Source organism: Poecile atricapillus, chromosome 6 (genome assembly GCF_030490865.1).
Source record: "Poecile atricapillus isolate bPoeAtr1 chromosome 6, bPoeAtr1.hap1, whole genome shotgun sequence".
In the NCBI taxonomy this organism is placed as follows: Eukaryota; Metazoa; Chordata; class Aves; order Passeriformes; family Paridae; genus Poecile; species Poecile atricapillus.
The window spans coordinates 32,592,981-32,610,055 of record NC_081254.1 but is presented as its reverse complement, the minus strand read 5'-3'; the positions used below and the strand labels follow the sequence as shown (position 1 = coordinate 32,610,055).

Sequence of the window (17,075 nt, the reverse complement as noted above, 5' to 3'; positions counted from 1 at the left end):
ATCTCTTTGATAATTGTGCTTCTCCCTCCCTGCTTCTGCAGAATTCTGTTAGCCTTTGAGCACTGTGTAATTTCAGTGACGTGAAATAAGTCTGTGTACAGCAACTAAGCTGCTGGACCAGGTAGAGGCAACTCATGCTGAATGTGGAAAAAGAAAAGAATAGCTAAGTGCAAAAAGCATTTCAAGTGGGTCAAAAATTGCTTTATTATGAATTATAGACTACTTTTGCTGATAATGGGGCACTGTCTACTGTGATTCATCGTAGTCAAGCAGCATTAACTGCAGAGAGAAATGGGAGAGAAGGGAAACTGCTCCATTGGTAATGGGGTGTTTGTGTGGGCAGGCACTGTGGTTATACTGAATTATTGTACTCTGCTCACTCAGATCTGACCTTCTTGGCCCTTTTGAGGTTGAAGCTATATGCTGTACAGTAAAAAGTGAGTTAAAGAGAGTCTGAGTAATCTAATCAAGCGTGTTAATAAGAGAATATAATCCTGAAACATATCATGTTTTAAAGTAATTACTTTAAGCAGAATAGCTAAAACCCCCCAGAACTAACAAAAACCCATTTGATAAGGGACTGATAAATTTGGGCTTCAGTAGATGAATTTTGCTATTTTTAACTGCCTTCTCTCAGTGTCACATTCGACAGACCCCAGATATAGCTCACTGGAATCAATTCAGTCCTTGTGAGGCTCTGCCACAGAATATCATAGTGTATTACTTGTCATCCATTTTAGCAGAAAACTCTCTTGTTATGACTCATGAACACTGAGAGGCATTACAGATTATAATTTCTTTTTGGGAATGTGTATATGTGTTTAAATTCAATCAGACTGATATGCCACAATGTACCAGTTAATTGAAATGGAATTAATCAATAGTCACCTCATTTTAATAATGTCTTGGTAAAATCCTTGGCCTGTAGAACTCAAGGAAAAGACTCCTTGACATGATGATAAAATGACACCATGGCATCAGCTCTTTTGAAAAATTAATGCAGCAAAATAAATTACTTCTTTCTTCCCTTGTCATTCTTCATGCTTTGAACTGCTGATATTTGAACAAACATCCTCCATATTCTGTTTTCATTTACAGAGCAAAGGTATTGCAGAGATTTGTACTGGGGGGTTGAGACCCCTGCCAAATTATTTCTGTAAGAAATGGTGAGAGCTGTTTGTGTTTTGCAATGCCCAGATATAGAGTATTGTGGTTTTACTTGGAAATTTCATTTTGTTTCAAGGGAAAAGATAATATTTTCTTGATGTGTCTGGAAAATTCAAAGATGTGGCCAAGTCTCAAAGTTCTTTTTATTTAGATGCGAGTTTTTAATTTCAATTAACTGTTTAGTTATTATGATGGATTATAAGGAGAGACTTGGGCACTTGGAGGGAAATTCTAACCTTCCTGGAGCTGAAGTTTATAATTTTTTGGTAAATAAACAGACAGAACTTTGTGTAATGGCGTTAACAAGTATATTAAGAGAGCTGGATGGTGAGAAAAGATCTTGGGAAAACTGAATTCAGCTTCACTTATCCATAGGACTTAATTTCAGTCATGGAGAGGTCTTGATTGAATGATTTAGACATCCCATGGCCTTTTATCTATGAGGTCTGTAGGGTCTATTATATTATCTTATAATTTCCATTCTGCCTCGGGTCAAGTGCAGATTTCTATAGTACTTTGAGAACTAATAATGGGAAAGATTTGTCTCCAGATTAACCAGAGCTGGTCCCACGCTAGAGATTGTTATTTTATATATGTGAAACTAGGCCAGTAGTACTTTTTCATTTTCACTTTTCAGTGTGCTTTAGTTATTTATGACTTCATGCCTAAAATTTTGCTATACCTTTATAAATCACCAAAGAAATACTTGAAAGGTTGCTTTTCCTATTGAGTAAAAGCAGTCATAGCTAAATGGTTTATTTAGCTTATTTACATCTGGATTATTTTTATCAGCCTTTTGTACAATTTTCATTTAATTTTGGCAGTGTGTGCTGCATAGTCTACAGATCCACAGAATTATAGCTGGGCATTCTGTAAACAATACATTTCTTTTAATAGGAACATTATTTTTTAAATATGCTTTTGGAGATAAAAGGAAAATTCTCTGAATGTAAATTTGGCTCTGCTGAATAGTCATTTAAAAAGAGTGACTGGAAAGTGACATGTGTACCCCTTTTTAACTTGTATAAAATTGAAAGCCTTAGAAATTTTACCATCATTCACGTTAACACATCAAAGTATTGCTGGTTGAACTCAAATCTCTCTGAAATGCTAATCCACACCCTTCGCTGTAGTGAAATGAACATACAGATGGTTCTTCTAATTACTTGGAGAAAGAAAAGGGGATGATTTCCTTTAATGATTTCCCCTTCTTTCCTGACTGAAAGCAGTTCCAGCTCTTCCCTCCAGCTAATTTGACGATTAAAAGATGCCTTTGTCTTGCTTTCAGCTATTGAGGTTTCATCACAATTTGTTAAAACTTTCTGTCATGAAGTGAGGTGTGAACCCAGGGCTATGTAGGTTTGGTTCAGAGGTCATGTGAAGAGGAATTACAGCCTTGAATATTTAAAGCAAGAATGCAGGGGGGTTATTATTGGACCGATGGCAAAGATGGAGTTTTCAGATTAAAATCGGATCTTGAGTCTGAGATGCAGAAAGTTATTGACTGAGGAATACGCGCCAGGTATTCATACCCCAGACTCATGGCATCTCTATTTCCCCAAAGATACAAATGAAGAGATTTGAAACACATTCCTCTGACATGTTGACTTCACTGGAGCTTTGTGGGGTAACATGCTTCAGGGGAACTGGAGAAAAAATGGTTTAAGAATAATTTCAAAACTCAAATAAGAACAAAGGCTGAGATCTTACAAACTCTATCCTGAAAAATGAGATCTGCACAGTAGGAACAGCTGGTGAGAGCACTGATCTATTGGTCCACTACCTCTCTTGATTTCTTCTGGCTTGAGATATGGCTGCAAGGAGTGGCCCTTTCACTCTGTTTCAAAGGTTGTGACCAATGGCCTTGCAAAAAATCTCTGTGTCAATGGCAGTGGCATCTCACAACTCCTCCAAGTATTTCACTTCCTTAGACATGGAATCAAACTGCTGCTGTTTCTTCAGGATTCCACAGAATGAAAGAAGTTACCATTTGATGGCATGTTTTCCTGAATATTCTAGAAGCTCTTGTGTATTTTTCAATTAAAATACTCAATGTGAACAACAACAAAGAAAGAAAAGCTTCAATAAATACAGGTACTTCAGTCCTTCTGAGCTTTTAAATATACATCTTATATAATCTCCTCCCCCCATCAACAATGCTTTCTTTGCTGTTTTTGAGGTACACCACTTCTCTCCAAGCCTTCAAAAGAATGAGGATAATATTTCAGTGCTCAGAAAGAGTAATTGAGACACAAGAATTCAGTGGGGCTTTTTTGCTACTTCATTATCTATTAGACAGAATATTGCGTAATACTTTTGCTGAGTAAAACTCTAACCAGGCTTAAAAGCTCTTTTTCCTACTAGAACAAAAATAGGAACCATTACTAATACAGAAAAGAGTTTTGGCCTTTTTGAAGGTACAATATTGTGGGCATCTTCCGAAGAGGCTTTGGAGTAGTTTGTTGCCTAGAGCTGTGTATTTTGATTTTGTCTGCTCAAATCTGTATTTAGAACGCTGGAAAAGAAACAGGAGAAAGGGAGAATGGTTAGTTAGAAATTCTTGTATTTTTGTTCATCTTGAGTGATGGCACCTTTCATAGTAGTAGGGAAAGGTGGTCGTCTACATAAGATATCAGCAGATCTGGATTCCCTTGTCAGTTCTACCAGGAATATCCATCCTGCTCCAGGGTAAAACCTACCCAGCCTCAGTTTCATCCTCCCTGGTGTGGAGTTGACAGTGATCTCTGCTTGGTGTCAGAAAGACTATTCATTATCGTGTTTAAAATGCTGTGAGCTTCTGGGCTTGTTCCATTTGCAGTGATTAAGTTGTCTTCTGTTTGGGCAGGTCTTGCCTTGTTCAATTGCAAGTCCCTCTGAACACCTGGAGAACAGCTTGAGCAATAGGGTTAAAATAATAAATGGGGCCTATATAACACCAGCTCACTTCTGTGGGGCTTTTTTAGATTACTCTAATTAGGATATGAATCTCATGATTCACTACTACTAGGAAAGAAATATCTGGAACAACACATATGTTTCTTAATAGGAAAGATTTATTTTACTGCTGTAGTGAAACAAAATATATGTAAAGTGATGTAAGAGTTGTAAACACCTAAGGCATGCTGGACCTCACAGATTTCAGCCAAGCTCTCATCCATTAGTTATTTTGACATTACAGTGCTTAACTACAAGTTTTTAACAAAAAAATTTTCCAGATTAAGGCTCTCAGCTACTTTTTTTGATGAGTATGATATCACTATAATTCATCATCATCAGAGGGTGGTCACATCCAGCCCTGAAGTGAGTGACCATGGATAGAAGACACTTAGAAATCTTGCAAATTAAAAATGTGTTCTTTAGAATAAAAATACTTGTGTAAAAATCGATACATTATGGGATAGATATTTATAGTAGCAACTGCATGTTGAAGTCTTCAAATTGATGGGAGTTCAACCAGTGCATTCAGCTGAAACAAGAGTGTTCATAAAATTAGAGCTGACCCGTGGCTCTTAGTGTTGCTCACGTACTTGATGGAGCCTATGGATATGAACAATTCTCCCATCACAAATCCTTTCACACAATAAACAAAATAATTCTATAAGAAAAATGTTAGGGGAAAGTTACTATGAGATTGAACTCTTAATCTAAGAATAATCAGATAATGGGAGAGTATCCATGGGGAATAAAAAGATTTACAAACATGAGCTGAGGAACTCTGCAGGTGGGGATGGATTCTTTCTTGGTAAGACTCATTTAAGAGTGGAAGAGTATCCAAAGGAGGGGCTGACAGAAGTGAGACAGAAGGAGTCACAGTAAAGGAAATAAGATGGTCTTTGTGGTTTCAAGCTTCTTGTGTTAGATAAAAAGATGGGGGAAGCTGGCAGATCTGGAGAGAAACATTCTAAAGCAAATATGTTAAAGAAAAGGGCAGGGGAGAAGCTGGACGATGTTGAAATCTCCAGCAAAATTCACATTGATTTTCACAGGAAGAGACTCTTTAGCCAGTAATATTGCCATTTTTAACCAGCTACACATATCAGAATAATATGAAAGAACAGCAGAAGTGGTGTGTGGGGGCAAGTCATGGAAGTAGGAGTCATCATGAAGTGATCATTCATCTTTTATGTTCCTCTAATTTCTTCCACATTTATCCCTTTTGACTTATTTTACTCATCTGACAGTAGATGCTTTAAATGGCTACAGTAAGCAGAAAAAAAATAAACAACCAAATTCTACTGTGGAAGAGAAATGCAGACAAAAGAAGAGAATAAACCCAGGTGTTGAAGGGATCAACACACACCCACAGAGTGAGGGAATAGTCCTGAAAGCAAATATAGATCTATACATTTTGAGGGGAGATGATCATAAACCAGCCTGGTTGTGAAGATACTATAAAAAGTCTTATTTTATTGTTTAAAATGTCCCTTCCTTATTATTAATGTAACTGTACTGAAAACATGCATAAGGTTTCATTAGAAGTTCTATTAAGTTTCGTTTTATTCTGTTGGTGTAGGTTATAAAAGTTCAATCTCCCTTATCCTCCCCCCTTTTTTTTTACCTTCTTCAAACAGGAATTTGCATGAGAGAGCAGAACAACTCAATTCTAAATAGTGTTCTTATCTCTGCATAATGTTATTATGCAAACTATAATCAAACTAGATGACAGTCCTCCAGACAAACTCTTAGTATTAAGAGGTTTTAAAGCTCCCAGGCAGATTGTTGTTAGTGGGATAGTTAATTAAATGCAAGTTGTATTTTATTACTTTATATGAACAACTAAGGGCAGCTGGAATGATGTTGGTCCTCTGGGTTTTATTCCTTTCTGTTTGACAAATATTAATTGAACTCATCGTTCCATGAAATCAGCAAGTTTGCTTATGGCAACACAGTTTCTAAAGAACATCAGGTAGCTGTTGATCTCTTCTGTCCTTTACGCATCACCAGGGTAAATGGGAACTTTGGGACAGTGCAGTGTGCTGGGTTTTGCTGGGATAGAGTTGGTTTTCTTCACGGTGGCTGAGACGGGGCTGTGTTGGATTTGAGCTGGAAACTGTTGATAAAATGAGGGGTTTTTGTTACTGCTGAGCAGCACAGTCAAAGCCTTTTCTGCTCCACACCCCACCCCACCAGTCAGGGGGTTGGGGCTTCACGAGGAGTTGGGGGGACACATCTGGAACATCTGACCCAACTGTCCACAGGGGTATTCCCTGTTTTATGGTGTCATGCTCAGCATGTAAAGCTGGGGAAAGAAGGAAGGGGGGGATGCTTGAAGTGATGGCATTGGCATTCCCAGGTGGACACTGAATGTGATGGAGCCCAGCTTTCCTGGAGATGGCAGAACACCCGCCTGCCCATGGCAAGCATGGTTTGTTTGTTCTGCTTTGTTTGTGCACTCAGCTTTCACTTTAGTTATTTAATTGTCGTTGTCTCAACCCATGAGTTTTCTCACTTTTTCTCTTCAGGTTCTGCTGCTATCTGGTGGAAGTGAGCTAGTGGCTGCAGGGGGCTTAGCTGCTGTGGATAAACCATGGCATTCAGGAAGCAGGAAACGCTTTTTCCCTTCTTTAGCTCTCGGGGAGAGATCCCCACTGTGGGCAGAGTTCAGTACAACTTCTGGGTCTGACATTTTCTCATGGATTCCACACAGAGGATTTCGGTGGGAGAAGTACACTTTGTAGCTGGTGGGAGAATCCCCAGGTACAGAGGTGGCTCTGAGAGCCCCGTCCTTGCCTTTAGGGCCGCTCTGCTGCTCTGCCTTGTCACACGGAGGGGGACACAAGCCCACCCTGGGGTGAAGCTGTGACCCTGCGGAGCCCGGCGGGGGCTGTCCGTAGTGCTGGGGGATCGCTGTCCGTAGTGCTGGGGGATCTCTGTCCCTGGTGCTGGGGGATCTCTGTCTGTGGTGCTGGGGGATCTCTGTCCCTGGTGCTCGGGGATCTCTGTCCCTGGTGCTGGGGGATCTCTGTCCCTGGTGCTCGGGGATCTCTGTCCGTGGGGCTGGGGGATTTCTGTCCGTGGTGCTCGGGGATCTCTGTCCGTGGGGCTCGGGGATCTCTGTCCGTGGTGCTGGGGGATCTCTGTCCGTGGTGCTCGGGGATCTCTGTCCGTGGTGCTCGGGGATTTCTGTCCGTGGTGCTGGGGGATCTCTGTCCGTGGTGCTGGGGGATCTCTGTCCGTGGGGCTCGGGGATCGCTGTCCGTGGTACTGGATGTGCCGCTGTCCCTGGTGCTGCACATCCCCGCTGTCCCTGGTGCTGCAGGAGCCGGGAAACCTCCTGGAAGGTCTTCAAAACCCTCTGCACATTCCCACTGTGCTCCAGAGGTGCTCAGTTTCTCCGCCGTGCTGCAGAGCAGTGTCATGGGCAGGGCAGCATTTTGTCCCCCAGCTGCTGGGTTTTCTTGGCTGCCCCAGGCTGAGCTGCCTGCAGGAGCCTGGCGTGTGCAGTGACCCTGACTCCCGGCTGCTCAGGGCTGCAGGGAACAGCTGGAACACGAAATTACTCCAGGGCTCAGCACCCAGTCTGCAGGTGTTTGCGGCAGCCCATTCCCACAGTCTGCTCTGGCTTGGGGCACATTTTTGTATTGCACTCTACATCCCCTCAGGACCTGTGAGCAGAGGAGAAATGCCAGTTTTTCTGGAGTGGTAGGAATTGCTGGATCTGAAAGGTATGCAAATCTGCCTGCATACTTTTCCATTTTTATCCTTCCTTGTAGCAACCTTTAGATCAGAGACATTCAGATACCTTTTCCCAGGTGAGTTCTGACTGAGCTATAAAAACAAATAAGCACATTTCACCACAACATGTTAGGAGTATTGCCTAAAATTATAGATGGAGAAGAAAACTTCTTTTTCTATAATATGATATTCCTAAGATCTAGCTGCAGGGATTTGTCTGTCTGTCTGTTTGTTTCCTAGTCCTATCCATGGGAATGTTGAAGGCAGCCTACTGAAACATAATAAGTGTCCATTTCAGTTGTGGGTTTACAGAAGAATCTGTAGTAAAAATCTGAAATTCTATTGCTGTCTGTCCAGTCAATTCAAGATGGTTCAAAAACAAGAGGCCCTGTTTTTCAGCAAAATTCTACTTCAGCATTCTCAAGCAACATATTAAACACGAATACCTCTTTAGTCATCCTAATGTTCAACCTGTGCCTCCTGTGCTTACTTAGAAATTAAAAAAATACCAACCACCCTTCCCCCCCAACAACAGTACACACACAGAAACAAAAAATATCCTTCATAACCGCACATTAAAACCCAACATTAAAAAAAAAAAAAAAATCAGCTTTTTCTTGGTCATTAATTCCTGCGTAGGTTTGGCTGAGAAAGAAAATATTAAGGGTTTGGGGATGTGGGGAAATCAGGGCTGCTTGTGTCAAGTCTCTCAGCAGCAATTTTGCAGGAAGGCAGATCAGAGAAAGAAGAATCAGTGATTGTACTGACTGAAGTGCCTTGTGGCTGAAATGATTTTACAGAGTGACTGTGCTGACCCTGCCTTTCTCTCTGCTTTGAAAATCAGCTGCTCTGAGCTGGTGCTGAGGTCAGCAGCAGGAAAAGTTTGTCTCGCAAATGTTTATGTGCTGTTCTAGTAGATCTTCATAGGCACTACTGCAACAATCTCCCCACTGAAAAATGACAAAGAATACTAGAAACATACTAAGATTTAGTGTGAGCTGTTCCCATGTGGGTGGGTGTGCAGGTATATAAATTCTAATTCTATCTTTTGAATTTTATCTTCCTATTATCAATGGGAATAATGCCCCATGCAGGAAGTCAGTCCACATGGATATTTTTATCCCCCATAATACACTGGTTGTTTAAAAGGCAAGCAATTACAACGGGCAATTTGTTGCCCTCCAACCTAGAAGTGTTCTACTTTCCATCCTAAATTTGCCCAAAGTGAATTTGTTTTCACTAGTGTTGTTCCTTTCTCTAAATATGTGTTTTCCTGCCCTGGAGTTTACCATCCTCCCCAGTGCTTTTAAAGAATACAGTGCAATTCAGCTCTGGTGAATAGACACTTATAACAAGAAAATTGTCCAGAGGTGGTAAGAAAGTAGAGGCAAATTCAGCCTGAGAACTCTCACAGAGCAGTAGATTTTCTTTTGTTTGCATTTCAAATGCACTGCCTGATCCTTTCTATAGATCCACGACCCAATTTGCTTTGTCATAAGCCACAGTGAAAATTCTTATTATGGTGACCTTGATTTTGTCTTTTATGACAGATTTTCCTTCTCCCTCAGATTTTCCAAGTTTCACTGCTTAATTGTGCAGTCATCTGCCATGTCATCTCTGATTTCAAACTTGGTGTCTCTACCAAATTCACCTGGTTCAGTCCTGCTTTTTGTGTTAATATGGTAAAATGAAAAGAGCTACCAAGGCTGGTCAATCCTAAAAAGGTTCTTGAGTACCATGAATGGTTGCTATATTTTTTTAATTTTTTTTATTTTTTGTCCAATTTCTTCATAGATGCTTCTTTTCTTTACACGCCTCACAGTTCTTAGGATATTTCCCCCAATATAGATGATGGTTTCCTCATAAGTTACACAAATCAAAACTGAGAACTGCTACATATTCTATGTTGAGAAAATAATTTTAACAACATAGATGGAAAGCTAATTTCACAAAATCTTCCTTTGGTATCCTATTCTGTCTGCTCTCTCTCTTTTGTGTGCCTTTTATAAAACTACTATCAGACTACAGGACCTCCACTTTATGTGCTCTTTTTCACCTATAGTGAATAATTTTAATCGAATTCCTCTGTTTATCAAAGTTTGATCCCTTGAATTTGAGAAAAGCAGCAGCAACAATCAAAAAAACTCCTAGCCAACAAAAAACAAAACACGGTTCTTAGAGTTTAGGTACTGTGATGTCTCAGTCCACAGCAGAGACAGACAGGATGCATTTGTATGCTTCAATGGGGGAGGGACAAGATGTCCTGACTTAAAATTGTTGTGTGAAATAAGATTGTTCCCTGGCTGGCCAAAAGAAGAATTTGGTAAAGGAACCACCAGCCTGACATCATTCAAAATATGCAAATAATCTGTTTTTATTATAGGCTCTGCAAGAACTGCGTGATCTGTTCTACACAGAACATTCCTGGAAGAATGTGAAAGAATTTTTAAAGTAGCTCTTTGATTCAGAAAGAGATGTGATTTATGGGGGAAAAAAAAAGGAGAAATAAATAGGAACATGGAAAACTAACAGCTGAAATTGTGAGACTTTAATGACAGAAGAAAATGTTTTGGTCTGTAATACCTAAAAGCAACTCCCAATGTTTGTACTCAGAATTTCTGTGCAAAGCTGGACAGGTTAGCATAAGAGATAATGAAAGTTAAGCTGTGGAACATTTCTGTGAAGTGTTGGTCTAGCTCTAAATCTAACATTGTCTGTTGGCTCAAGACCAGGGCTTCAACCAGACACTCATCATCATTCCTGTGCGTGATACCCTTATACACTTGGAATGTCAAAATAGTTCTAATATGACAGTAATGCAGCTTCTGTGACCTTTTCTCTTTTAATGAGGAAATTCTGTATGTGAAAAGGACTCATAGTCTGTTCAGGAAGGACTCTGTCAGATAGCCTTGGAAATTCTAAACAAAATTAATATTTGCAGTTTTAGAAGGAGAAAATATTATTTCCTTGGGATAAATTGCTGGAATATTTTTCTATTCAAGCTCCTATTAAATATTATCTTTCCTGACCTTGGCCGTGGCACAGAGCTGAACTGAAGACATTTTCTGCCTGAAGCCAAAACAAACAGAAAATCACTCGGAGAAATAGGTGGGAGCCTTCAAACAGAAGGTGTACCGGTTACTGGTTTCAGAGGTGAAGAAAATAAATTTAAAGGCAAGGGAAAATGCAAGATTTCCTGGTACAGCTTGAAATAAAAGAATATATAAGGTTAGTTTTGTGACCTGAGCCTTAAGGTGACTTTGAAGGCTTCTTGAGCTGATACTATGTTTGATTTTTCTCACATAGTGAAGAATAACCTTTTTCTTCTTCATAGGAATGCAATGAGGTTATTTATGGGACCTACTCTGCAGCTCTTGGGAACAAAACAAAAAAACCACTTAGTTAAAAATGAAATTTTCAATTATTTTGTTTGCAATGATATTACTGTGGGGCTTCTTTCCTCACACAAGCCTTGTCATTCCAGTAGGATGTGGGCAGTATGAAGGCCTTTTATATATATATATATAGGTCTTTTCTATATACCCCCCCTTCATTTTTTTATGCCTTGGCTTCTACGAGAGGCCATGGACAAAGCCTACTGCAATCTTACTTTAAACCAGGCCATGCTTTTCTCCCACATTAAATGGAGCAATTGAATTTATGTGGTTTAGGAATTCTGCAGCATGCTTCTTATCACCAAGCAGTGTGGTTGTGGAATTTCCTATCTCCTTGCCTCTCTGCAACCTCTACCCTCAGGTCCCTCTCCTATTCTGGGTTTGGGTACACAGAGATAAACAGGTACCGTATTCTCCCAGGTCCCATAGAGCTCAAAGAGGTGAGACTGGACTCTGAAGTGGGCAATAACATCCCAGTTTTAGTCTGGGTCATGGGTAGGTGGCTGTAGCCATGAAGGGAAGGATGACATTCCTGAGCAAAAGGGCTACATGTTCGTTCTCCCCTCAGGCTGGAATTGCAGCCATGGTCCAGTCCAGGGCATGATCTAGCCCTGGATGCAGCAGCACACAACCAGCACTTGCTATGTTTGAGTTTCCCATCCTTCACAAGCAGGTCTCTGATCAGAACAAGGGCTACACAAGATTAGCTTCTGTTTTAGGATTAGGGAAAGGAGTAGGACAAAGACGAAGTCTGTTTAAACTTCTCATTTATGTTAAATGATATCCAGTCAAAAGGATATGGTTCTGCCCATAGCCTCCTAGAAAATAAAGGGTTAATATTTCCGAAGTCTAACTGACTAGGACATAAACTGTAATTTAAAATTGTGTCAAAATCCCCTGAGTGTCTTGCAGAACCTAACAATATTATCTGTTCTGAAGCATTCAGAAGTTAGGCTGCTCCATGGATTTTTTTTTTTAAGCTTCTGTAGCCAGTACAAATGGATGCCGTGGATTTTCACTGTTTTTCACCAGATGAGGTCCTGGTCCTGGGCTGAAATGGAAAAGAGTTAAGGGAGAATTAGGACAACAGACAAGAGCAGGATGAAGATGTCTAATTAAATGTTCTGTAAGTACTTATCCTGATTTTTTAGCTTTCTAATGTCTCAACCAAGCAAAACAACTATAGATTGTTTTACAGACAGGTTAGTACTTTTGTCTGGTATAGAAAAGGTTAAAAAACCTAAAACAGGAATAAAGAAACACCAAAATATTTTCTGTATTCTGCAGTTCTCTGCAGGTAAACCCTTACAATCCAACCCATTTGGATGCTAATATTTCCTTTGAGATGCTCACATGTTTGCTTTCTTTTAAAGATGTGTAAATCCTACTGAAAATAGTCATAGTGGGTGAGCAAACATTGTAGCACCAGTGGAAAATAAATTTAAGTAAAATAAGATCCTTTGTGCTTCAAGCTAAATGCACATTTCTAATCCTAACTTCGTTCTCAGGTACATAGCTGAGACCCTCTAGTGGCACAAACATTTATTTGCCTTCAGGATGTGATTAAAATTCTGGTTTACAGTCACATAAATTACAAAGCAACAAAAGCAACAAAATTACAGGTAGTATTTTTGGATACTCTGGAGGCTCTGGCAAAGAGAATCTGGGATTAGATACTGTGCAGGCTAATGTTAATGAAAGTAAATTGATTTTTAGCTGTGAGGGGCAATTATAGATGCACTGGAAGGAGAAGGGTATTTTTGAAAGGATATTCTAGAACTAATTACTATCAGCAAAAAACACACAAAGAGCAACGTAATACCCAGGGCAGCCAATGGGGATAAAAGCTTATACACAAATCTGTCACGACCTAGTAGTGAAGACTATTTAAAAACAGTGATCTCCACTTAGCTTGTAAATGCGCATCGCCCTCTTTCTCACTCATATATTCTCTCTCTCTCTCTCTCTCTGACACACACACACACACTCTCTCCTGGATTTGCAGAAGACAGACATCTAGGGCACTTCTTGGCATCCACAGGAAAATCATATGGGATTACAAACCCACAGCAGTAAGTACTCACTGCATTAAATGTTTATTAAGTGGCATGCTGTCAAAAGCTAGATTTAATAGTAAATACTAAAGGAGGACTTTAATGGAAATTGGTTGTATTTGATTTTTCTTAGAAATTGCTAAAAGCTGCCTCTCGAGGATTACAAGTTCACCTTCTACATTTACGGCTGCTTGTTTACCATCCATGTGGTAACCTCTGGACAGCCAGGAATCCATTCATTATCCCACTGACTGAGCGCGGGAGCAGCGCGGTGCTAACTACTTCACTCAGCTGACGGCAGACAACAAAAGGAGGAAAACGATGAATTCGGACAATTTAACCTCCCAAAGCTTCCTCTCTGCGATTCACAGCAACACCAGCAATTTATTCTCGGGGCTCCAGTTTGTTCAGTCCTTCAAGCCACTCATCATCCCCTGCTACTCGCTGGTGGTTTTTATTGGAGTCATTGGGAATTACCTTCTCATTTATGTCATCTGCAAGACAAAAAAAATGCACAATGTCACCAACTTTCTGGTAGGCAATCTGGCTTTCTCAGACATGCTCATGTGTGCAACCTGTGTGCCCCTGACCCTGGCCTATGCTTTTGAGCCCCGGGGTTGGGTTTACGGGCGCTTCATGTGCTACTTTGTTTTCCTGATGCAACCTGTCACCGTGTTTGTGTCTGTCTTCACCCTGACTGTCATAGCTGTGGACAGGTATTGTGCCACGGTGTACCCGTTCCGCAGGAGGCTCACCATCCCCATCTGTGCTTACATCCTGGCTGCTATTTGGCTGCTGAGCTGCACTTTGGCTGCCCCAGCCTTGGTCCACACCTACCATGCAGAGTTCCCGGAGCTGGACTTCTCCATCTGCGAGGAGTTTTGGTTCCACATGAAAAGAGATCGCTTGGCTTATGCCTACAGCACCCTCATCATCACCTATGTGCTGCCTTTGGCTGTCATCTCCCTGTCCTACCTGAGGATCTCAGTCAAGCTGAAGAACCGGGTAGTCCCAGGCAATGTCACCCAGGGCCAAGCTGAGTGGGACCGTGCCAGGAGGAGAAAGACTTTTCGCTTGCTGGTCTTAGTGGTGGCAGCCTTTGGAGTCTGCTGGCTGCCCCTGCACATCTTCAACATGATAAAGGACATCGACATCAGCTTGATTGACAAGCAGTACTTCAACTTCATCCAGCTGCTGTGCCACTGGTTTGCAATGATGTCTGCTTGTACCAATGCCTTCCTCTATGCCTGGCTCCATGACAGCTTCAGGGGAGAGCTGAAAAAAATGTTTGCCTGGAGGAAGAAGAAAATTGGACCCGCTACAAACTGCATTATGGCCAGTGTGGTGCTGTAAACGAGAGCTGGTGGGAGTGCACCTCCTTTGTATATTAACATTGTAAGTCTTTTCTGCTTTTAATTAGCCCTCATTCCTGACATTTGCCCTTAGGGCTCAATTATAACAACACAAGTCCCGTGTGCATCTTCCCCAGCACTTCTACTTCTAATGGAGAATGACAGGCAGATGTCATGCCTCAAAAATATCTTTATTTCTTTGACTGGAGTTAGAAGCCAAGGAGATGTAAGCACAATAAGATACAGGGATCCTTCCTATCTGTTTTGGATATTACTGTCAGTACAAAGATGGGTTTTGGAGACAAAGAGAAGCAAGGAGGAATATGAAACCTAAATACCTCAAAGAGGGAGAGTTTTGGATTGGGTAAAAATTAAATTTGTGTGTCTACCATTCTTTGGCACAGGCTCTAGGGTAGAGGACTCACAACACTCCTGTAGTCCTTTTTGGGTTAGGGCCATTGCCTCATGGAGCCCCAATTCTCTGACCCTACTGCAAGTCAGCTGCATTGTCCTCACAGCCTTGTCAGTGCCAGGATGGGCCCCATTCATTCCTTGAGGAACTGATTTTGACATGTGGCAATGCTGCCATCAGCTTTGATCTCCAGAGAGAGCCAGAGGCTTTGGCTCTGCCCTTCTGGAGGTGCCCTAAGAGACAGAAGGGTGAAGGGGCCATGGATGTTGAGCCAAGCATGAGCATTACATGGCCAGTCAAAGAAAGAGCTGCCAAACAGAGAGGAGGGACAGGCACTCTACTTTGGAGGAGTCTTTTGGGAAGAAACAATTTCCTTTGACATTCACCTTTCAAAGGGAGTCAGAAGCTATAATCAACCTAATGGTTTCTAGTCTCTTCCTCCCTGAAAATATCTGGTATAACAGTTAGGTGTACAGGACAAAGTTCTGACAACAGATATCGGTTCTGAGAGGTTCCTTCCAACCTGCTCAGCTGGAGTCTGGGATAGCATGAGAAACTTCCTGGTACTGAACTGACATCAGCCAAAAAAGCAGCACAGTCCAGGGGCAGTTTTGGCCATGGTCAGCAAGGGCATCTCTCTGACCATACCTGCACAAGGCCAGAGATGTCTCTGCTGGGGGCAATACCAATGGGCATGAGGGGAGGGGAGAGAAAGGATGGTTGCTTTGGTTTGTAAATGCACTCCCACTGTGAATCTGTGAAAAGAATTCTGCTCATTGTGTTTCAGTAAAATTAATCTGATAAAAAATCCCCCAGATCCATATGCACACCCTGGGAAAAGTGTTGGGAAAACATTTGAAATTTCTTTTCACAAACTTCCTTCAATTTCAAGTTTTTCTACTCCTGGTGATGAGGACATTAAGAGCTGATTACAGAGGCACTGAATGAAGAAGGTTCATTTAAATTTGGCATTACTTGCATGCACTCTGATTATGTGTGTCTGCCTTGCTTAGCTCAGTTTAAAGATTTGAGTGACCTTCAAAAGAATGTTTTGCTTTTGCTGAATTTCAGGAAATGGTTTTTCCTTGAAACTCAGTATAGTAACTTACTTGAATAAGTGGTCACTTTGAAAAGTCAAAAAGCCCACTTCCAAACAAACCAACCTAATTTTAAAAGCTTTTCAGTTTCATTTTCAGGACTCTTTTAAAGAGTCACAGAGCAGGACAGCAAGAGAGCACTGAAACAACAATGCAAAAAGCAGCTTCAAATAACAAAAAAATGTTGATTTTTAGAGATTTTTCTTCTGTGGAATTAAGCAAGTTCAAACTGCTAATTTTTCAGTTTGTAAAGGTTAATTAACATTGAGGCAGCTCATAAGGTCTACAACCTCCTGAACTGAATACACACAGTGCTGTCACCCAGGAGGATCCAAAGCCCAGTGGGATCTTCCCAGACTTTCATAACCACAGCAGGCCTGGGATCTTTTCCTCCTCGTTTTTTCCCTCATTTACCATCACTGCAGTTTGGTTTATTCATGTTCTCCTGAATGACAGTGACTGGAGAGGGTGACTGCAGAGAGCTGCATGAAGCAAACAAGGATTTCTCTCTCTGTTTGGTTGTCCTTGAGTCAGAAATGAAGGACTGCTCAGTGCACAGATTGTTCCCACAGTGATGGATGCATTGGGAATATCGCCCTTCCAGCTGCCTCTGGAGCTGCTGTTAGAGCAGTACCAAGGTCTGGCAGCTTCTGGAGATGCCCAGCACAGCTGGCACCCTCTAAGTGCTGGTTTAACCTGTGCATGCCTTGATTCTGTCAGGATGTGAATTTGCAGCAGAGAGCTCAGGGCCTGCCCTTGTTTCAGGCTCTCCTCATTAGCAGGGTTTCAGATGCACCCTGAAATGATCTGCATTCCCCAGCTGTGGGCTCCTGAAGCTCCTTCTCTCTCCTCCACAGCCCCCTTGGTCCACCTCAGTCCTGTAATGCCATTTTTCCAGGCTTTCTCTGCACAAAGGAAGTCCA

The 17,075-nt window shown here is 41.4% G+C and overlaps 1 protein-coding gene across 1 annotated transcript; it reads left to right on the top strand.

The window, feature by feature from the left end:
* Positions 1 to 13,430: 13,430 nt before the first annotated feature.
* On the top strand, positions 13,431 to 14,665 carry PRLHR (prolactin releasing hormone receptor). The gene has a single exon (XM_058841924.1). The coding sequence runs from the start codon at positions 13,613 to 13,615 to the stop codon at positions 14,642 to 14,644; it is 1,032 nt and encodes a 343-aa protein (XP_058697907.1). The 5' UTR covers positions 13,431 to 13,612; the 3' UTR covers positions 14,645 to 14,665.
* Positions 14,666 to 17,075: the final 2,410 nt, after the last annotated feature.

What these genes read in the sequence shown, in the direction of transcription:
- PRLHR (XM_058841924.1), top strand. Translation starts at nt 13,613, where the DNA reads ATGAATTCGGACAATTTAACCTCCCAAAGCTTCCTCTCTGCGATTCAC.